This window comes from Eutrigla gurnardus (assembly GCF_963514095.1).
Source record: "Eutrigla gurnardus genome assembly, chromosome: 5".
Taxonomy (NCBI): Eukaryota; Metazoa; Chordata; class Actinopteri; order Perciformes; family Triglidae; genus Eutrigla; species Eutrigla gurnardus.
This window is the reverse complement of record NC_139919.1, coordinates 9,222,329-9,246,663: the sequence shown is the minus strand read 5'-3', so window position 1 is coordinate 9,246,663 and position 24,335 is coordinate 9,222,329. Positions and strand designations below refer to the sequence as shown.

General features: G+C 40.4%; 1 protein-coding gene across 4 annotated transcripts in view; it reads right to left on the bottom strand.

Annotated features, from left to right (window-relative positions):
* glra1 (glycine receptor, alpha 1) overlaps nucleotides 1–24,335 on the bottom strand; it is a 119,396-nt gene that overhangs the window by 79,754 nt on the left and 15,307 nt on the right. For 2 of the 4 annotated variants that reach the window (XM_084009747.1, XM_084009748.1), the window contains exons 2-3: nucleotides 12,602–12,726; nucleotides 2,096–2,134 (exon numbers count right to left, since the gene is read on the bottom strand). In XM_084009747.1, coding sequence (XP_083865873.1) covers nucleotides 2,096–2,134; nucleotides 12,602–12,726 — 164 coding nt within the window. The remainder of the gene's footprint in view (nucleotides 1–2,095; nucleotides 2,135–12,601; nucleotides 12,727–24,335) is intronic. The other 2 variants (XM_084009749.1, XM_084009750.1) reach the window with 1 other exon arrangement.

Sequence of the window (24,335 nt, the reverse complement as noted above, 5' to 3'; positions counted from 1 at the left end):
ATGTACTCTGTACTATGTAATGCTGTGCTGTATTCTAATGTACTCTGTACTATGTAATGCTGTGTTGTATTCTAATGTACTCTGTACTATGTAATGCTGTGCTGTATTCTAATGTACTCGATATTATTAACACTGTGTTGTATTCTAATGTACTCTGTACTATGTAATGCTGTGCTGTATTCTAATGTACTCGATATTATTAACACTGTGTTGTATTCTAATGTACTCTGTACTATGTGACACTGTGCTGTATTCTACCACACTTTATTGTACTGTACTGCACTATGTAATACTGTTCTGCATTGATCACCATATCCCACTTAACTGTATTACATTTATTACACTTTACAGTCATGTAATTTAATTATTATACTGAGCTATAATAGACGGTTTTTATGATACAGAACTCTACTGTATTGTACTTTTATAGAAATATGATCTTTTAGCATCTTTTTTTACTAAAAATGATCAAATCAATCAAGACTTATTGTATTATAATACACTTTACTGGGTTAAGTACTATACTGTACTGTGTTCTACTGTATAACAGCTATAATCCTATTCTGTACTAATCACCACACTTCACTAAACTCTATTGTATTCTACTACACTGTAATGCAATTATTATACTGTACTATAATGTAAGGTCGTCTACTGTGTTGTACTTTTAATCATCACATTGATACACTATATATATATATATATATATATGGTGTAATGTGATTATTATACTGTACTATAATATATTGCACGAGGTCGTCTACTGTGCTGTTCTTTTAATCATCACATTGATACACTAAACTGTGTTGTATTTAACCACAATTTACTGTAAGTAAGTACTATATTATATTATATAGAATACTATGACTATTACTATCTGAAATCATCAGCATACTTTACTAAACTCTATTGTATTTTACTGCCCTTTACTATGCTCTACCATATTACATTATATTATATATATACTGCTGCACCGATTGAAGTCTGCAGGGCTTTGAGTTTGTCTCTCAGCACCACACTGTGAGGACCCAAATGCAATTTTTGGGTAAAACATTTGGACTTTGCAAAGGTTGTGATGAGTCAGGATCTGTGGTGATGTTAGCTCCCAGCTGTCAGGTAACTGTACACACACAAAGGAACACAATACTGAACACTATAGACATTTTACTGCACAGTTACTTAACCTGCAGTCTTCCAGTGTGTTGCAAGAGGAAATATGAACTGTATCTTCTATAGCACGATATTCACTCCTGCAAAAATGAAATTAAAACATATCCCTGATCCAAATGCTGTGTGACAGCTTGTCCTTCTGCTCATTTCTCAAGCAGATGTCTTTTTTCACTTGTTCCACTCACCCGTGACTCACTATCAGCGCTCCATTATTTGGCACCCAGTAGGGATTTTGTTCAACTTGACATTGAAGGAAGTCGACCCATGTTATAGCTATCTGCTATGCACGGGAGATGCCAAGTGTCATATATGCATACGGTAGAATATATAGCTAAAGTAGCTGAAGATTAAAGTTTCCTGAGCAGCAGAATGACGCAAGGTGAAGTTACACACAAGCCAAGTAAAAAAAAAAAGAGCTGCGTGGCTACATTTGCCTTCATAAAGCAGACAAAAAAAGCCATACTTTCTCATAAAAGGCTTTGATTTTTTGCCAGAGAGAACTGACAGTTTTATGGAGAGAGGCCTAGGATAAACAGCTGAATAGTTGCTGTTTTGGATGAATTAACTGTTGTCACGCTGAGCTATTTTTCCAATGTGTTTTTGCCACTAATGAAACAATTACGCATGGCATTAAGAAAGAAAAATGTCTGCGTCAACACTGAGTTAAGGACAGCTTGAAATATTGCTAATGTTTTCTTCTTTTCTTTTTGCTTAATTTCTCCTGTCACCAGATGTTCTACAGTGATTCCTAGAAAAGGACATTTGGACAGAACCTGCAACCATACATGGCAATCTCTACTTACTGAAACCAAGGAGACATTTTGGGAAATGCCTCATCGTCGCAGGAGTTGTTAAACAAACACAAATCCTTGGTCAGGGAAGAAAAGAAGAAGAAAAAAATGGAAAAAAAGAAAAAAGAAAGTACCTTTCTTGTGAGTAGCTTCATTTTTGGAGCCTTTGGGGTCTAATAAAAAAAAGATTAGAATTAAACACAGCATATTCTAACAACACGTTACCAACTATACGTTGTTTGTCCTCGTTAAGGAAAACAACCGCTTTGTCTATCAAGGAGCGAACAAGACAGCAAGGCTCGATTATCTAAGGTGTCGCGCTGCTGCCAACACTCAGCGGGGGTGAGTGTGTGGCAGTGGGGGAGACTTAGGGGGGCAGGGAGGGGGGAGAAGGGAAGGTGGGCAACATACTGTGAAGGCAATAGCAGGAAGGAGGGATGCACAAGTCTGTAAAGGCTACTGCCATACTGCAGCGGGCAGGACAGGAGAGGCGATGCACTGATGATGAGCAAGAGGAGGGGGGTTGCAATGCAGTTCTGTCAAGAGGAGCCGAAGTAGAAGACTAGCAAAATGCACTACAGGAGATGCAAGAGGCCAGAGAGAAAGAGGAGGAAGAGGAGGAGGAGAGCGGGGAGAATGCAAAGACTACATGTCAAACTGGCTTCTTTTTGAATTTCTTTTTTTTTCCTCATTTTGCCTTCAAGGAAAGAACACTTTTCTTGTCTTTTGGGCAACAAGTTGGTGGTAAATGATATGACCGACGCCCAGATGAAATGAACCGGGTCTGAGGACAAAGTTCTCATAATTGAATCTTTTTTCCCCCTCTCTCTTAATCGCTTGACCAACCGATCGCATGTTACCCCATTGGAATGGATGAATGATCTCCAAATCTGAAATGAAACTACAGCTTACTTCTTTCTCCAAAATGGGCATCGTTAATTCAAAGTCATTTGGTTGAAATGAAGCCAATCCAAATGACAAAATGTTCTGCTTCCACCCCCCCAACAATTGTAAATCTTCAACCACTTCCACACGGGCCACATCATATCCCAGGAAGGGAACTTTTATACTCCACAGAGGTTGATTTATAATGGGAAATGCAAACCTGCTAATGTCAAGCCATTGGAAGTAAAGACTGAATGACTCATTGTTTCACTGCGACTAATTGTTTCCCTTGTTAACTCCAGGAAAGTTTCTTCTACAAAAGACTGATGTAACATTGAGAAGCAGTCACTAATTCATAGATAGCAAACATTAGATGTTATATTACCTCATAATAATGGGATAATCATCCACTATTTTACCTGGCTATTGTTTACAATGACTAAACATTAAAGGGCATCAACTGGTTTTCAGCTGTTCAGCACCTAACTGGTTTACTAAAAGGGCCACAGAGACGAAGGAGGCTGGCATCACTATCCAGTAGAATAGATGGAAGATTTCTTTTTTACACATGGGTAAACTGAAACTATAACATGTTAGCAAACTAGCTAACTTCACTGTTAGCTACCAAGTAACAAACCCGAAGAGTTCTCAGTCACAGTTACTGCTGATTGCTAGCTCTCAGTAGCATTGATCTGTTAGCTAAACAGATAAGTGATAACCAGCAGACAATGTTTTTGTTAACTCTGCTAACGTAGCTCAATGGTGACATGACATTATTATATTGATATGTTAAAGTACGTTACTTTCTTCTGTGTCTGATCATAATTACCTACAATGAATATAGTATATTGACTGTACCAAGGACAGTTTAACATATTGAGGCAAAATTTAAAAAAAATCATAAGCTAAAATATAAATACTGAATCATGATAGTTGGTTCATGATTGAAAATTTGTGTTACTTAGAGTACAAGATGATTCATCTGGGGGTTGGGAAATCTTCAGTAAGATGTCCCTGGCCCCATAAAGTATCTCTATATCAGCAGATGCTCAACCAACCCAACGACACTTTTTATGGTCGAGAAACATCCACTCACTTGACTGAAGTCTCAAAGATTGTGAAGTAAAAGTCCCTTCTAGAAGCCAATAATATCCGCATGTATTGTAAAGGCCAACCAGTGTGCAGCGCCTTCTGACCTTCAAACAGTTAATGCTTTTTGAGCAAATATAGATCTGTGTGTTTGACAGTCAATGCATTTCTTTGCAATTACTTCTCAACAGAAGTTAGAAATGTCACCACGCAGCCTCAAATGAACCAGCTTCATTTTCCTCCTACTACTCTGAACTCTGAACTCAGGCCGAACAAATGTCCTACCGCTCCATATGGAGGACTTTTTTTCGTTTCACAGCTCAGATTTCATGATTGATGTCCTATTTTGCCTCCAAAATCACATTGAACTGTGTAAACGGGGCTGGGCCTGCTTTGCTGTACTTGACAACTGCCATTGTGAGGGATGGTGACTACTGCGAGAAGTCTGGGAGCGATATTGTAATCTGTCATTGTCAGCCCGGAAAAAAGGGAAATGGCTCCTAAGATAGATGGAAAGTATTCGTCGTGACCATGAACTGTTGTAGACAGGTGACTTAAACTCTATAATCTGCCTGAATCCATGAAAGGCAATTTTTCCTCCCTCTCTTCTGCACACGGCAATCTCTCTGTGTCAGGGCTAAGCCCGGGCTTAGCCCCACGGCCCGGCAGCCTGTCGAACATCTGAGCATCTGATTCTGGCATTAAAACCACAGCAGCTTTGGTTTTCCAGGCTTTGCTTTTGCTGGCAGCGGAGATCTCATAATGCGAGCTAATTACTAGCGCTGTGCAGAATCAATTCTCCTGGCTTTGCCGAGGAAGTGTACCGAAGTGTCAAAACAAAAAAAAAACGCTCGCCTTTGTGCTGGAAAACAAAGGTAAAATGGGTACAGGGATTTTCCCTAAATGTTTTTTTCCTGTCTTCCGTGTACTCCCAGGTCGCCTGCATCAGCAGACGATTAGACACATCTGCCGTGTCGAGCCTGAAAACAGCAGCTTCCCGCCTTCGTGAATGTGTCACAGTGGTAAACAATTATGCGGCTACCTCTCCATTAGGCCTTTTACACTGAAACGGTGGGCTTAAATCGCTTTTTTTCCCTCAAGCTGGTAATTAGAGGTGTGATGGGATTCCACTGAGGGACTGAATGGCCTTTTATAAAGCAGTATTCCCCTCCTTATAAACTTATTAGCCATGGACCAGTGGACTGCAGAGGAAGGAAGACAGAGTAATATAGCAGTCAACAGTTCTTTCACATCCCAGATTAGCTGTGCATCGCCTCGAGCTAAAGAGATGCGTTGGATCAAGAAGAAACAATAGTGATGGGAGGTATTAATAGCGAAGCGTATGACCAAAGAGACAGGGACTTTATTCATTGTGACATTCCTCTTTTAGCTCTTGATGATATACAGGTTTCCACGGCCACTTTTGGCTGCACAATCAATGCAAACATCTTTTCATTTGCCCACTCCTGTCCCCCCGCCCTCCTTTCAGTCCGTCTTGAGTGCCCTCGTACGTTTGGCTGCCTTTCGCCATTACCCTCTTCAATATTCCTCTCTTCGCCGCCCTTGCCGCTGCGCCTCCTCCCGCTAGACGTTGAAGCGCGATCAATATTTTTGTCATAACTCAGGAGAGAGTCACCTCTGCGAACGACATTAAAATTCCTCGCTCTCTGTGCAATATAGTCCCTATCCAAATTTCCTGGCTCGGAAAGGATGGGGCCATTACCTAGAATACTAAAAGAGCCACGAGACCTTCCTCTGGGCAAGGATGTCCCTCCACTCCGGCAGATTTCTGTGTTTGCATCTTTGCAGAAAGTTGCTCTTGGAAAAATAAAAAAATAAGGAGGATATTTCAGTTTGTATCTCACAGCTGCCTTGTCATGTGTTATACATAACGGAGCAATACTGAAGCCCACTGGGAACCCGGTTAGCATCAGTATTCTGCTACTAAACTACAGGAAACATTCTGTGTTTGCAGCTTGAGATCCCTGATGCTACTTTATACCGTCCCCAATATCCTGTCGTAAGCAAGTCCGTTAGCCGTGTGCAACGCCTTCCCTCCCTCCCTTCACCTCTCCCTCTTTCTCTCTCTCCCCCTCTATGACCCATCCATTTTCCTCCCCCTGCAGCCATTCCTCCATCCCACGCTCATTACCTTATGCCCATTAATCCCATTAAGTAGCCATTAAACAAGTGCTGATAACACCAAATGAACGTCAAGCTCCGACGGCTAATAACTACAGCCCCACCTCGGCACGTTCAACCCCGGCAAGGAGAAAAGGGAGCTGCAGAGAGGTGCAGGGAGGGTGTAGTACAACACAAGTGTAGTAAAGAGTAGTGTAGCATTGTGTTGTAACACATACTCCAGCTGTGAAGAAAGAGAGAAAGGGAATGGACGGACATGTAAATATAGTCCTGAATGTGGTACTCCACTTGTTCGGATGAACAAGAGGGCGTCATGAAGCTCAGAAGTAAACTTTCTACACTGATCAACGCTGGGACTTAAGAGCAGGAGGAGAGGAGGGAGCTTTGCCAAACCAACCGTGAGAGCAGCGTGAAATAAAAGGATTGTATCCAAAGAAGCAGACCCACTAGTTCAGGAGAGCTGGGGATGAAAAAAAAAAAAAAAACCCTGCAGACTCTCACACCTCTAATGCACAGCGGGCTTAAGGTTGCAGACGCGTGCAGGGTCTTTTCAGGCCCTGATCCCCATGTCTTGCAGGGGGAGAAACAGAAGTGGCGGAGGGAGGAAGGGGGGGTTTGCGGCAATAGATAGCCGGCTCGCTATGCCTATTCTGGTTGAGCTTAAAAACCAGGAGCTCGCTCGCTCGCGGTCGTCGTCCTCGTTGCCACCCTGGCTTGAGTGATGAGGAAGGACAAGGTTATGGCGGAGAGGGAGAGGGGAGTCGCAGCTGTAGTCTGTGCCATTCATCAAGTGCACACACACTCGTACTTGTGCAAACACACACAAACACACCTTTCCCTCGCCGGTTCCCTATCTCTCTCTCTCTCTCTCTCTCTCTCTCTCTCTCTCTCTCTCTCTCTCTCATACACACTCTTTTATCTGTGCGGCACCATTCATTAGCAGGGCTAGTAGATTAGAAAAGCCCGGCGTTTGACGCTCTACTACTCTCCCTGTCCTCGCCTGTTGAGGAACTGCACAGCCTCTTCTTGCTCTGTGAGCTCGGCTTCCGTCTGCCAGCTGGGTCAAAGGAGTCCAATTTGGTTCATGAATCAGTGGGTTCGGTAAACAAGACTCGAATACCGAGGAGGCCCGGGGGAGGAAAGGGGGAGGTCAAAGGAGAGAAAATGCGATCACTGTACTAATGACCTTGTCTTTCATCCATGCGAGAGGAACATGGATGTTTCAGGATTAGGCAATAAAAAAAAACCTGTTGGAAAGGGACGAAGGAGGGAAATGGAAATGAACAATTAAAAGAAAAAGGTAGAAGGTAGGAACAAAGAGTGATCGAACAAATGACTACACAGATTACTTTTAATGGGGAAGACACAAATTGAAAATGACTGATTACAGAAAGATATAAGTTGTTAAATGATGGAAGATTTATGGTTAAGTAAAGGAATAAATACTAAGAGAGAATGAAAGATTGAAAACAACACGAATAATGAAGAAGGGAAGAGAGAAGAGAATGGAAAGAATACATGAAGCACCACAAAAAGGAAGACAGAAGGACAATGAAGAAAGGACCAGTGGATGTAATAAACATGAATGAGTCTGTGAATGAAGGATGAAAGAAGGGAATCAAAGAAGGGAAGAAAAAAGAGCAAAAGCAGGAAGAGGGAATGAAATAATGAATGGATGAACTCATGGATTATAGATGGCTTGTCCCGAATATGTCAGGAACATTTGCTTTCCTCTCTCTCCGACGGAGGAACCTGCTAAAACAATCGGAAGCGTGTTGTCCATGCAGCGGACCCCCGGTCATGATCAGTGTAATTTCCTCTCTTGCTGGCACATTTGTAGCTCGCAGCGAATCCCGTCACTTCTATCTAATGTTTCCCTCCCCCGCCCTCCATCCGAAATTAGCGCGGCTGGTGCTAATTTGATGAGGTGTGTAGGCGGATGAGGCAAACTAGCTGCACTGTCATGCTGTCCTGATTTAGTAGGGTAGACCAGAGTAAGCTGCCCCCCTCCCTCCCCTATTATTCCCTTTCTGCTACAGCTCATTTTCATTTCAGCCCTTTTTTGAATGCCGTTGCCTTGCTAATCTTTGAATAGCGTCAAAATCATTTTACCGGTGGCAGGAAATCCAAAGAATTGGTTTTGAGGTAATTTACTGATATATTTTGACAGCACAAAAGTAGATACTCGCATAAAAATGATTTCACAAAAAATATAAATGAATACATTTTAAGGGAGGGCCCCAATGAGCAACAATGCTGATGTTACATTTCTGAGATGTGCACCATCACCTAACACCATAACGTATATAGCTTACCAATGGTAAGAAATGTATTATTAGAGCTAGCTGACTTTCTGTTATGGTAATCACGTTACAGCTAGCAATATTACCAAGCTGTAGCATCAGCTAGCAAGCTTGAAGTCTTTGCTATACGCATCCATGGTGGTGTGAGTGTCAAGTAACACATATGTTGCAGTTAATGTAAGATTAATATCAAAATATGAAAATAAATGTAATAGTTTGTAGAGGCATCATCTCCCTGGGGCTTTCTTCCCCATGTGCTGAGGGAAGATGCCCCTTTACATTTAGTTGCATGATAAAGTTGTAGTCTGTTTACTTAATGTATGTTTGTATTTTAAAAGTAAAACAGACATTGCTCTTCAGGGGGCTGTCATATGCTGGTCTCCTAAAATTACATACAGAACAAAACTGCAATGCAAATTTGGTTAAAAGTGAAAATGTAGCCCATTTTTTCTTGGATTGCATTTGCTGTTGAAATATGACAAATACGTTTAAAATGTAGTTAGTGAGTGGAAGCAAGTTTAGCTTACTACTGGTGTTTAAAATGGTGAGTTTTCAGCATATTTTCTTCTTTAACTATTATTTTCACTGTGTATGGTTCACAACATTCATGTAGTTTGACTAGCCTTCATTACAGTGTTGTAGATGTATGATCATTATCGTATCTGTATGATCACTTTGCTGTCTGTACGATGGTCCATCACTGGTGCCCAAAAGTGACATAGTGTACAATCATTGGACCATTTTTTGACACTTGCAATTAATAGTTGGTTTTAATCCGTGCTATCTCATTTTAATTGATTACAGGCTGAATGCTGCATTTGTGTTTTACGCATCTCTTCTCACGTGGCCTCTTTCCAAGCCAATCATGCTTGTAGGCTATGATGTTGATGAATGTGACTCAGCAACAAAGCAACACTCATTTGAAGACAGTTTACATGGGAGATAGCTTTGAATGCACCAGCCCGGTTATTTATTTAATTAGTGTATAGACGTATTTGTTCTTATTCATAATATGAGCAGGTGTCCAGTCGTGCTGGCTTGTAATTTAATGTTGTATAGCAGTCAGATTGATGGATTTATGGGTACATATCCCCGTCCATGTATCAGATTAATGTCATAAGATAGTTAGTTTGTGAGCTAGTTAGCTGGCCTGCTATGGCATCTATGCTAGTTAGCTTGTCTGATATATCAACATTTTTATGATCAGTGTTATTTGCATGTGTGATTATTATTCTTATACCAAACTATGTTTCTCCAACTAGGGTTCCAGGACCCCATAGTGTTGTAATGTTATTGTATTACTATTTATTTTTACTTTATTTCATTTTATTTTATTTGTGACTCATGTACTCTTTACTGCTTTTCAAAAGTTAAGTTTGTACAATAAAGTACATCACAATAAGAATCTCGAATTATCATTACCCCCAATGACTCGCTCACTTGCTGTGCGAGAACATGTTCTTTTTGTTCCTCCCCCCGAGAGTTTGTTAAGGAGCAGAGCCGTCAAGCTGTTTATTTCATGAATGTGTTGGCGGGAAAGCAGTGGCATAGTTAGCTGGTAGGGGACACAGACAGAAAAAAAGAAACAGCATGAATGAGCAAGTCGTTGAGCTCACGCTATGCCGCTCTGTCGACCTGACAGTCATGACAGAGTCTGGAAATCCACATCAGGCCCCGTCTGTTAACAATGGCCTCTGACACAATTAGTTTTGCAGATTACATAAAAGATGAGCTCACCCTCCTCAGTTTGTACGTCTTCATCACAGATTACTTAGCCAGACGTTAACCCCAAAAGAATGGTCAAAGATAATATCATACCTGTTTAGGAAGATCCATTATCATTATTTCTACATTTATGTAAGGGTTGAAATTTTGAAAGGTCACTAAAGTCTGCTGGATAATTGTTTTTATCATCTACATCTTGAATACATTGCCAGAGAGTACTTTCATCTGCATTTAACTTTTTTTTTATGACATCACATTAGAAGAATGGGAAAAAAAACATAAAAGCCATAAATTCAAATAACGGTCACATCGGCCCAATTAAATCCTGATTTGTAAAGGTCAGTGCGGCAGTAATCGCCATAAATCACACTGGATTGCTGCCAACCAGAGCTGAGGAGAAATCAAATTTCCCAAAAATAAAAAATGATCTCCAAAATTGACTCACGACGATGACTCGCAAAACACATCGGCAGGTCAAGAAGGATGAGCAGTTTCAGCTGTATTTCAGCCGCTGAAGCTTCAACAATACATAGTCACGGTACCCCCGCCTCCTCCCCTCATCCCAAATCCATCTTGCATGAGCTGCGATACCCAACTTACAAAGATCACCATATAATGGGTTATGCCATTATGGGCTCAGCAAAACAAAAAGAGAAAAAAAAAGCTCCATGACAGCATTCAGAAACATAAGCTGTGGTTCACTGCTGCACATTCTAGCAGTCTGAATCCCGGTGTTTTCAGTGTACAGAACATCAGGAGCCCCATTAATTCCACCTGTTAAACCGACTATAGGTTGAAGAAGAGATCAGCCAATCAGTAATAAGACACCGTGCATCAACCCTCCAGGTTTTATCCGTTCCAATAGTCGAGGTTCATAGTAGTATTCTAGGCCTCTGTTGGCTATGTTGTATGACAGTATTACATCTGAATGAGTAAGCACAATAAAGTTGGTCTCATGGCAGTTTGTGAGATAGTTACAAAACACAATCTATTGGTTTCCTGTACAGGGACATGGGTTGTCCATTTTTTCATGTAGATCAGCAGAAAGAAAATGCCACCAGAAAGTCAATTAGGTGTCTCTTGTACACAAATCACTTGTTTCAATTCTGTAACTACTTCCCGAACTGCCGTGAGACTGTGGAACCAAAGGAAATTGCCACACCTTTAATGTGCTTTTGAGGAAATTCTACCAAAAATATACTGATACAACTGAAGTTCAGAATATTTCACCTACTGCTCTGATTTGAATAAAACTTGGAGGGAAAGAACATGTTCTGTTCATGATTGAACCGGTGTTCATGTCCAGAGCTATTTAATTATTACAGTAGAATCAGTTTTCTCTCCAGATCACAAGGTGTCAAGGAAGACACCTGTATGTTATGTATAAAAATGAAATTAAGTTATATGACTGGATGTAGAATAGAGCAGGGAAAAGGCATTTTGATACTGGGGATTAGAGTGGAGGTTTACAAACACTAAGGTGGAATATTACAAGGGTATTATTATTTTGTACACTCAAAACACACAAATGACCTGCCCAACTAAATAAGACAGCGATAAAATTACTCACATCCATTCTGAAAACTAAGATAAGTCAGTATGTAACATGCAACAAGGCTCAAATGTAACATTTTTACAGTTAATGTTGGAAAAACACAAGGTGAAACTCCAATTCCACTTTTGGTTCGGTGTGCACTGAAATTTGTGTTCCGATTACTTCAACTTCATTTTTGGATTTCCCTATTTTTCCTGTATTATTCATAAACTTTAATGAATATGGAGGGTTGCCCCAGTTTTCTTAATGTCATACAAACGTATCAATGTCCAGACCGTGTTCCTAATATGAGCAAGTTTAATATAGAAACCTGTGACATGTGTCTTTAAGGGGGCTTCCATTCAGGGAGAGGTCACTAAATATTATATTAACATCACCAGCATCATCATCAATATGAAATCATGTTTAGCAGCAGACTTGTGGGAGAGAGGCACATTACCTTGACCACCAAAACAAGCACTCAGGATACTTTGTGGATACCAAGGAATGTAGCCAGCAACATGATAACTACTCATCCCGAAATCTCTTAATGGTTCTTTATTGGGGCTCAAAGTGCAGGGACAGGGTTTCTAAAATGAATGGGGTTTCGGAGGTTGGACACCTGAAGTATCCTAATTCTAGACATAACAAGTTGAGCAATGGGCAGATTTACCTTTGTTGTACACTGCAAAGGGCAAATGAAAGAGATTGACAGATTGAGAACAACCAAAAAAACATTTAAATGATTAAACACAAAGCAACATCATTTTGGTTAAGTCTGTAATTAAACTTTTTTCTTGAAATAAAAACAGGTGAATACAAACCTTCCTTGGTGACAACCTTGACTAAACCCTTAAAAAGGCATTTAGAGGAGGTAATGAAATGCAGAAACAACACATTACCAGGATATTGTTTGGCTACATTCCGGTCTTATCCGACTGAGTCTTGGCGGCAGCTCCTACCTTTAAAATTCGGTCGGATTCTGGCGTCGTAACCCGAGACTTTGCCCATGAGTTTGTCCAGGAACTCGGAGGGCGGCATCGGGGAGGCAGCTTTCCTCGCCGCAGCTTCTTTCGACGCTGCCAGGCTGTAAGACAGAAAGGTAGATTCAGTTAGAGCAAAGATGCATTAGGCGGAGAGTGCTGTGTGCAACGCTGTGATCGGACTGTAATGAGAAAGAGAACGTTTGACAGGCAGAAAGATGAGATTGTTTGTCGTCATAATACATCAACATTCTTTGTACAAGTTGTTGACTTTCACCTCCCGAGCAATTCATCATCAGCAGTCTGGCAGTGATGCAAGAACCCAAGAGAGATGAGGGTTAAAGGTCACACTAGCCTGACGATACACTGACCATATAAAGCGTCCTCTCTGGTCAGAACGGCTTTATAACAACCTTGATTTGCATTAAGGTTACCATAAAGTTTGCACCCAAACTTCTGGGAACCAACCTGAGGCCTGAACCAATAAACCATCAATTGAGTCACATTTTCTTTCAACAGTCTCTCCATAACTGGTAGACCATTTGTTTACGCTTAAATGTCTTTACACAAGAGACACTTTTTAAATGTGATAAACAAGCATGTCAATATTTTCTTCCAGTATTTTCACACAGAAAATGAATAATACATGTTGAAAGAGAGAGTCAGTTTTTCAGATTTCACACCGTGGATAAAGGCATGAACCAATCGCATAAATATTTAAAACATACACTATACCAGAAATGTTCTGGTGCTCATTTTCTTTTTTCTCTGTTATTTATTCAGCGTCTCTTTCAAACTCTCAACTAGAGCTGGTGATTGTTGGATCAGTGGAAGCAATAACAAAGATGGTAATGAGTGTTAGTTCCTGTCCAGTTTGAAGGAAGTGTGTTTGGATGATCAGCCAGGTAAAATGAGTTGTCCGACTGTCTTGTGGCTTTGAGGAGAGCATTTTAATTGTATGTTTTGTACGTTAATCAATTATAACAATTGTCTGAATCTCAGTCTACTTTACTTTTAACCTATACCTGCAAGTCTCAGGGTCCACTTTGAAGTCAGAATGAAATTAAATGTACTTTGAGAGCATATTTCTGCCTGAATTTGATACATTTCATATTTAATACATGGACATAACATAGGTTATAAGTTATTATCGCAGAAAAGGAGCCTATTATGAAAAAATATCCATGATTAAATAATAGTTTTATGTCATCTATATGCTGGGAAATGATATGCAAATGAAAGGATTTTTTCTACTAGTTTTTTACGATAGTTTTTAGTTTTTCGATCTCTGCATTCCTGGAGGTTATCCCAGCATGCACTGGGCAAAAAGCAAGACCTGTCCAAATACGACTTGTCATTTCATCTCATTTAGATTTATTTTAATTGAATTAAAAGTGTACAACTTTTACAGGAGTGTAAATGCATTAGTGATTATTACAGACACATCCTCTCTGAAGGTAGGTATTTCAACCTCTGCTCTAATTCACTTAACCAGCTCTGTGTAAAGCTGAGTGCCACATTGATTTTACAATAAGGCCGTGGCATTTGCACAGTTGACGTCTTTAACTTCTTTACCTTATTAAGCTCTCTTCATAATGGCCAAAACCCCCATACCCCAGAGATGCACAATGATTCAAGCTTTAACAGTCAATAAGACTCCACACACAGACACAAACTATCAACACAGATGATCCATTCAGGCGTTTTACTTTGGTATTTGGTACTGAAAATCATGTTCTCGTCCTGCTCGATCTGTAAAGTGTCCTGAGATAACTCTTGTTGTGATATGACACTATAAATACAATTGAATGGAATATTGCCTGAGAAACAATTTGAAAGACTAGAACAAATACAAATGAATAGAACAAAGAAAGCTCAGTAATTGGTTCCCTGGTTACCATAGGGTTCAGTATTTGTACCGTACTGAGGGGCTTCATTAACCAAGTGAACTTCACAACTTTATCCAAAACTTAATTGTAACCTCAACAATTGTTTGTGCATTTGAGCAGCATGAGACCGGTCTGAGTACGGTTGGTGTAAATTCCACGTTGCAGTTTGTTTAACCTTTGCATTGTGAACACAAAACGCTCCAGGTTGACTTTTCCCTCTGCCGCTGTATTGTAGCCCGTAGGCTTGCCGTTAGCGATGTCCCATCTGATCAGCTGCTGATCATTATCAGCTCAAGATCTGAAGATCGGCGTTCTAGTCACCGATCCACATTGTGAACAACAAACCTGTTTTGAAATGTTCAGGAGCTGCCGGTCCAGAGCTCAGTCCTGATTGGCTAATTAATGGAGCTAACCGCTAATGACAAAATTAAGATGAAGAAGCTGAATACAAACATTTGTTTGAAGGAGATGTTTTCACAGAGAGATTTTAGAGGGAATGAATGAGACAAAGCAAAGTGGACAGTGTGACTTTCCTAAATGTCCTCAAACTCAAGGTCTAAAACTTCAACATAGAAGTAGAAAAGGTAGAACACACACTGCCGATGCCACTACTTCCCCCTTAGATTCATCAGACAGGATTTTTCTTTCATAAATATTGTAAAACGTATGATGTGATATAGCTACAATGATCATCATCATGAAGGTTTTATGTTCTTTTTATGTCCTATTGTTACGACTAACTCTGATTCACTAACTCATCCATTCATTGAGGTGAAACAGTGTGACGTTCAGTTATTTATGTAGCTTTTAGTTCTGGTATTACGGGCTGCTTGAACATGTTAAAGAGGCAAGTCGTGGGATTTGAAATGAAATACTTTGCTGCTTGAGTGAGATTGAAAGTGAACTGACAGTGACTTCATTCTGAGGACCGAACTGACCCGTGGCCTTACAGTGGAACTGCATTAGCGGCCACTTGTAGTGCGGCCTGTATTTGATTGCATCATATCTCGCTGCGCCTGGAGGCCGAGCACGGACAGCAGTGTGATCTGGGCTAAAAATAAGCTGCTGACCCATTTCATTTGACTGCAGCGTCACAATGAGCTTTTTAACCAACAAGGCAGAGGAAGAACTTTCTAGCCTTTTATTACACTCAGTTTTACGCCCAGGATTAATTACAGTAATCAGAATAATCCAGCCTAGTCATCAGGAAAACAGGTTGGCATTGTTTGTTTCTGCAAATCATTGAATGTGGACGCTGATGTAGTACAAACTAGCAACACGCAGAGAAAATGACGTGTTGTTTCGAGCAACTATGATTGAAATATATACATCTACATTAAAAACTAAGTTTGGCTTGTTACATTTCTTTCTTGTTCAAAATGTCAGAAACATGATGCAACAATCACATTATTGCGTAAACTGAATCTCATTCTGTTTCATCACATTAAGGCACCTCGTCTGCATCAGATGCTGCAGAATTTCACTTTTTGTTTTACTTTGACTGACATCTTTAAACTCTGCTTGAACCGTCTGGTGGATGTCACATTTAACAACTATATCAAATATGTTGGGCTGGATTTTTGTAAGATATGAAATATTCTAGATGCATCATTTATACATCCTTAAAAATCTTCACTATGAATATTTCATTTTATTTAAATATAATAGGTTTTGGAGCCAAGGAAGTTAATATCAGCATAGTTTGAAAAAAATATTTGTGAAAAGAATCTGACGTAGAAATGTCAGACAACTAAGAGTTAGAAGATTAAATGATGGAATGGATAGAAGGACATTGTCATTTTTTTTTAAAACATCTTGCCAGTCATTCACTTATCTGATCAAAATCCTCTTTGAACATTTGAGCCTAAACATGGCTCATAAACATGTATGTCTGCAAAATTGATTTGAAGGCTAATGGGATTTCTTTCCTGACATAAATGTTTTATTTTTGGTTCTGCCTCAGCCAAACTTTTCCCAGAGTGAAGAGGAAGTTATGGACTGTGTTGATGAGGAATAATTCATCTGGGTGCTGGAACATTTTCACTTTGCAGCACTCAGACGTCCAGTGAAGCAGCCGTCAGTCTCAGCCATCAGGACTTCTTCCTCTCGACTCGCCGTCAATGGTTGTAAACAGAACAGATTATTTCCTGAGAAAGTTGAAGTCAGGCTACAGAGTGGAACGGGATGAACAGGATCTTACTTTTGTTTTTTTAATTTTTGCATAACTTTTTGGACTTTTTGAAGTGACCAAAACCGACATCTGACCTTTCTCTGGCCTCGGTTACATTTCCTATGAATGCCTGGATGAGCAACACAGTTTGAAATGGTAAAAGTGAGAATTATTCAGCCGTTAGCTCAGTGCAGGGGAGGAGATCATTAATCTCTCATAAATTAGAATGACAAATGATAGTCGATCACGCTTAAATTCTCACCTTCTAAATGTAAAACCGCTAACCATGACTTTCAATATGCTAAACCGCGACGAGCGGCGTGATAAATAGCGGCATTAGCAATTCATAAATACGCAAATGCAGTCACCACCGTCGCTTTATCTGGAGAGTGCTGATCACAATCACAGTCCGGCGGGTGGAGAAGCGAAATACAGAGCAAACAATCTCCTGTTAGTTCTGCTCTCATGATGCATTCATGTACACCAGAGGCTGCGTGAAAAGGCACACACACACACACAAGCAAACACATACACACAAACACACACACACACACACACACACACACACACACAAACACAGCGACCTTCCAAGCGACTCGCCCTCATCAGTGAAACACATCAGAAAACAAATCATGCAGGGCACCGAGGAGGCAGGGGTAGGAGGAGGGTGTTCGTGTGTGTGTGTGTGTGTGTGTGTGTGTGAGGGAGGAGAAGGAGAGCAATAAATGAATTTTGGCTGCTGTCTCCGTCCACGCTGTTACCAGCCGCTCGGGTCACCCTGCCTGTCAGGTCACTGGCCAAGCTGCCTGCAGAGTCACATGACCTCCTCAATGCACACACACACACACACACACCGGAGGCAGCTGCCAATGACGGACCCAGCCGATGCTGACTCCGTCTGTCTGCAGCGTTTAACAGCGTCAACGGCGGCGGTGCTGATGATCTTATAAACGACCATAAATCATCACGCTGATAACGACATTATAATGATCATAACTGAGGATATTGATGACGGTGCTGAACATAATTTGACGTGACATAAATAACATAAATTATAGTTGGACGCCTCATGCATGATAATGACGACGTTGAGGAAAACTAACGAGTAGAGAACAATACAGTCACCTAAAATGATGCAGCGTAAACACTATCCAAGTTAAAGCTGCATAATCAATATTGTTACATTATATTAACAATGGATCAAATGAATTGCATTATCACTAACTCTACATCCATATGGAGATTTTTGGCCTTTTTTAGCTAACTGTTCTGATTTTAATCAAGCAATCTTCCTTCTGTCATCAACCTCAGCCGAGTTAAAGAGGTGCTGGTGAAATGCAGTGGAAGTGAAATTAATCACATATCTGAGTTGGTTGTTTTTATTATTACCCCATAAAGGTTGGGCGAGACAGTTGTTGCCAACATTCAGTGTCTGCATCTTTATTTTGAATAATAATAATGAATAATGGATTGGATTTGTATGGCACTTTTTTCCAGGAGACTCAAGGCGCTCTGACAGGGTTCCAGGTTCCATTCATTCACACACAGTCATACCAGTGGTGGTAAACTACACTCTGGGGCAGACTGACAGAAGCATGGCTGCCATTCTGCTCCTACGGCCCCTCCAACCACCATCTCAAACATACAGCAGTCATACACATTCACACGAGGCAAGCTGAGTGAAGTGTCTTGCCCAAGGACACAACGACCATGACACAGTGACAAGGGCGGGGATCAAACCGCCAACCCCACTCTACCAACTGAGCCACAGTCGCCCCCGCTCATTTCTAGTGTTTTGATAGAATTTCCCTGACAAGAGTTGGTGGAAAACCCAGCAGGTAAGTAGTAAAAGGTTTTCTTAAGAGTTGGTGGAGACCAAATTAGAGTAAATAATGGATTTACAGTCATATGTAATCCATTCAATCATGTTCCAGGACAGGTGACGTAGTGCAAATAGAGATTACGTCTGCGTAGGGAGGAGGTCAGGGTGGATCTAAAAACACGGGACCCAGGTTCGGTGTTCCTGTTCTGGAGGTCAACAGTGTGTTATCCCAAAAACAAACGAATTGTTCCAAAGACCCGTTGCCTCAAAAAGACACATTCTCCCTGCAACAAACAGCACTGCTTATGATTATGTATAACCACGTCGTCGGACCTGCTGGTTCTTATTACTCGTTACCTTTCTTGGTTGGTCATGTGAGTGACACTAGTTACAACCACCATATTTGGTCAGTCTACCTCTGCATTTTTAATATAATGCCATGAAACATGGAAGCATGAGGAATACATCAGTGATAACATTCTGAAGATGGGCAACAGAGTCCGTGTTTAACCTCTAAACAAAGTATATGTTATCAATATGTTATCCTTCACATACATATACAAAAATGAATTAATAGCTTTAACAACTTTGTGTTCAAATCATCTTTGAGTTAATAATGAATTAGTGTATGAAGGAAAACAAGTGAGGAATAAAAATTCAACATGAACATTTTGAATATCATATTACAATTTCTTCCTTGTAAAAACAAGCAAACAACAATAACGACTATTATAACTATTATAATTGGTGACTTGTTTTGCTTCAAGAGAAGTGATGTCCACAGCTGACAGATGAGGCCGCTGCTCTCTGGCTCTGTCTCTGCTGTAAAATGATGACAGTGTTGCTGATGATGTTGTAATGGCCATAAATCATAACACACATAATTATATTATAACTGTCGTGACTGATGATGTCGATGATCAAGCTTAAACCCTAAAGTGAACCGATCATAGATCATAAGAGCATAGCTCACATCATATCGGCGTCGTGGTTATGATTTTGATGAATGTTACAGTGATGCTCGCATGTTGATTTGTTAACCTTTTCTTAGCTTTTAGCTAAGCCACTATTTCTTTTGCTACTTCCCTGCTTCACTGTTTTGCTGGTTTGTCCACTTATTTCTCATCCATCTTGCAGTTGTGATGCATCAACAACAAACATAATCCTCGCCCAAAATATGTTTCCCTTGAAACTTCAATCACGATGCCGTTTCATTGTGTGGGAACGTCATTTTTACCAGCCCTGCCTGTTCAGTCCGTTTTAGTGAATGGATCAAGGCTTGACATACAGTAAGTCACATTTCAAGGGACTAAAATGACAAACACTCTGGTAATGTATGAGGGGTTTTCTGACTCATTCTGCTGACTCATGATTCAGTCCAAGTCCCGCTGGAGAAACGGACAAATCCAGAAGAAATAAACAAGTTGATGGGGGCATGCTTCAGGCCGGTCAGGACCTACATACATCAAGGGTTTGTAACATCTGTGGCCTTTCAAAGTCTGAAATGTTGACCTTTAGTTGTTGAACTCCCATTTGGGAAATGGACAATTTTTCAAATGCCAATGCACAGAGCCAACGTTTGTCACACCTCAGAGTTGATCAAAGTCCAGCCAGCGGTGTCTGAGATGTCATATCTGAGAAGGACGACAGCACTCCACTAATAGGGCTCATTTAGGACATTTCAAAGGTTTAAAATTCAAATTAATTGAAAAAAAAACATTCAAATTAAATATTGTTGGCATTGTGCCTTTAAGAATGGTTACAGTTACAGAATCCAAAACAGTCTTATGGCAGTTTGTGAAATAGTAACAAAATTGGTTGAAGAATCATGTAAGCCAGAAGACCAGGAAGAGAAAATGAAAATAGAGTGTTTTCTAAGTGCTTGTCGTCATCACCGCCTCCATTTTGTTCTCGTTCTTCATCGTTATGACGAGCTGAATGACGGAACACCAGAACTGCCTGGTTCGACCTCGCGTCCTCCACGTCCTCACATTTGCTTTGATTCATGTCGTGATATTTGAAATGTGATGCCGGAATAATGAACTTACAAGAGTTCAATTTTTGGAGACTCCTGTGTGTCATCAGCAGACTTCCCTCCAGCCGTCCTTGTGGCGCTGACAGAATGTCACATGACTGCAGGCCGAGACTGCACTTTACGGGGTCATTCCTCTGAACTGAAAACCTAATGATTTGGGGGGGGTTTTTTGCCCTCGCATATGACACGATCTGATCTTTGCGACTCCTCTTGCATCCCATATATTAAACATATTGGGTGGATATATTAACATCATGTAAATATATTATCATCCATTTTTGTGCATCATGACTGAGCAGACTTAACTAAAGTATTTCACAATAAAATACACTGATCACTTCACAAGCTTAAACTGTGATATTTCACAATACTGTTCTCAGAATTGTATTGTGAAATCAATGCAGAACTATTACACAACAAATGTGATTTTTAACTTTGCAAAGCATTGTGGGATTATAATACCTTAATTATGCAACAGCATATGGCCATAATAAACATACGCTTTAATTGCAGTTCATTGATGCAATGAGTGACTGTGAAGTCACAATATGCATCTGTCATTTTACCATCAATTTAGTGTTAAAGTTGTCACCGTAACTAGCAATCATTTACTGAAAACGTCAATTTGTAACAGCGTAGATGTCTATTCAGACATTCAAATCAACAGAACAGTGCAGACAGGAAACTGTGTTCTTTGTAAAATAACTCTTATAAATGCTATCAGATTTGGAAACTGCATCCTTTGAGCTAAATTAAAGGTTTTAGGGGCTAATCAGGCTCCACTCTGGGAAACTCGCTTACATCTGCACTCAACATTCAAACATGAGCAGCAATTTGGAGAAAACTTGTGTTGAAGTGGATTCAGCAGTGGCTGATTTAATCTCACAATATTACATCGATACCGGATAGAGATCAAAAAACCCTCAGATGTATAGTTACATTATGTCTATCTGCACTGTGACTTTCTGATGTTGTTCTTTCTGCTGAATTAAAAGGTTGGCATACTGAGGTGTTGCTGTTTCAGTACACACTGATCAGTTCATTATTAGCTCTCACAGTGTCTCCCTTTGAAACATGAACAATATTTCCATTTGATGCTGATATTTAACCTTGCAGAGGCGTTTGTTCTGTCATATCTCACAGGTGCTTTTTTCTACCAGTCCTATGTTTCATGACGATGTCCATCAGGTTGTTCCTAATTTGACCTGACTTCATGTCATTGTTTTCTGGTTCTGGTTGAACACAATGTATCGGGTCCAGGGGCCCCAAATCTGCATGTGCTGTTATACTAATACAAGATGAGACTATTTATTGACTTCATGCATTAAATGGAATGAAAGATATCTAAGGTCTCTATCAGTTTTTGTACTGAAAGTCAAATTCAGTTCTCGAAGTTTGAATTAAAAGGGTTTTATTTCAATTATTTTATTTATTGGGGTCAAGATGACCCAGATTGATTTCACCATATACGTATAATACAAAAAATACTTGCAATGTTTATTTTATTGGTACAGGGGTCCCCATACACTCCAGTCGGTATCTTAAATATTTTGGCAAGATGATGATTCCCTTCCATCAAAAACAGGAGTACAAAATGATGTTCCTATACAACTAAACTCTCCATTATGTTTCCAGGGAATCTTTTTTCCCTGACCAAATGGCTAGTTTAAAAAAAAAATGAAACAGAAAAAAATATAGCATGAGTTGGTGGAAGTGATGCATTGCCGTCCATGTAGACAAAATACTACTATTTCATAAACTGCCTTGAGACTGTGTTGGTTCAGCAACACCTTACACATTCAACACTAATAACGGGAATATGAAATATGTCAGTTTTCATGTTATTGTAACAAGAACTATCACCAGGAAGAGAAACATGCACACAAACAGCACACATACTCACATACTACACGTACTCCTCTCATGGTTCCACCTGTTCAGCATGAAGCCGCTCTGAGATACCCTTGTAATTAAATTAATTTATTAAAATCCTGGGGAGCATAATTACGTTAAGTGTGAAAATGATCTAAGATTACTGTGACCATTCCCAGAAGTGATTACCCCGTCGTGGTGGTTGTCTGTTTAAACATTTCACACTAACTGCTCTCCTGTTGATGCGTCCCCGAGGTCGAGCGAGTGACTGATGAGAGCGAGTGAAGAGAATTGATGATAACGGCGGCCGTCAATAGGTTATCAGAGCCGAGCACCCTCAGGTGTCCCCGGGGAGCCGACGTGGTCGACCTGGTGGAGCGCGCTACATCTTAACCGCCAACGATCGGATAATGGAGCTCTCCTGAAAACGGCAGAGCTCACACTGCTCGCAGTCGACGGCGATCAATGAGGAGACATCAGGCATTTGAGGCCCATCACACTTCATCCAATTCTTGCGACGGCAAATTAGGTGGATCGGAGATTATCTCGGTGCCGCGACGTGACGAATCCGAGCTTAATCCTCTTTATGACGACGACAAGAGGGAGTGTGATAGGATCAAGCTCTCACACACACAAAAGAAAGCCACACACGCTTGCGTTGTTTGGGCACAGTGATCGTCACTGAGGCGATACAATGGAGCATAAGACCCATGTGAAATGGCTTTCAAATTAGCATTGAACAAACAGTGCTGGGCTGATGATGGCGCAATGAGATTAGTCACAGACTGGGATTACACCAGCGCGTCCTGCACACAAAGATCATTTATCCAGGACGTGTCACATGCGGCGACACCAACTGACACGGTGGTATATCATATATTCTGAGATAGTGGACGTGTGGCTCGCTGCTCAACGCCGATTTTCTCAACCTTGACATGTTCTTCATGGGGAACACTGGAAAGGGTGAGACACAGACCTCTATATGTTTCAGGTAAATTGACCTTCGGAATTTAAACAATTTTGTTTAGGAATATGCAAGTGACAAAAATATATAATAAACAAAAAAACGAAACAGAATTGAAGTTACATATTGACGTTCAAAGACGACAAATGAGCTGTCTCTATGACAACTCGGCGAACTGAAGACTGTGAAATATGATTGAAAGCTCCAGAAAAAGCTAGTAAGTACAATTAATATAAGAAGACACCATTGAAAAGCCTTATCAGGTGTAAAGTCAGCATTTATCTCATTTACCTTTGCTTTCACAAGGGAAACAAAAAGTAGTCACCTCAGTGAAAGTCCTGTGCTTGTTTCACGCTTTCAGAAATGCACAATGTCAAGAAAAAGATCTAAATCATAAGAACGCAATTTAACAATAATATGAAACAACGTAAATACCATAAATAACAATGGCCCTGAGTAGACTTTATTACGTAACATAACTAAAGTAAACTTTATGGTATGTAGGAAGCATAAAGTTTACTTTTGTTTTCAGACAGGACACAAACTGCAATGTTCTAAGAGAAAGTTTTCCATCCGCCACCTCAAACACTACCCTCGAACTCAGTCTGTGACCCAACTGAAGCAACATACTCTATGTGCCGCATCATTTCACACTGTTGCTGTTCATACAACAGCAGTGTGATCAATACTTCCCAAACAGAAGGTCAATGCCACTCTCTAAAACTGGAGCAATTTCACACAGAGGTCAAAGTTAATTCGGATTACAGAGGCTGTCCAGGTCAGTACACAGCCTGCGAGGTGATGGACATCTTGCTTGTTCTGCTTCTTGGCACAGCTCCCAGGTCAGAAAAACTACAATATTAATCTCTGTACAACAATCAGGCAGGTCACAGGAGTCATGTGGTTTTAGTTTACAAGCCGTGGCCAGGTTGTAATCTCAGAATTTAAATGTAAACTAACC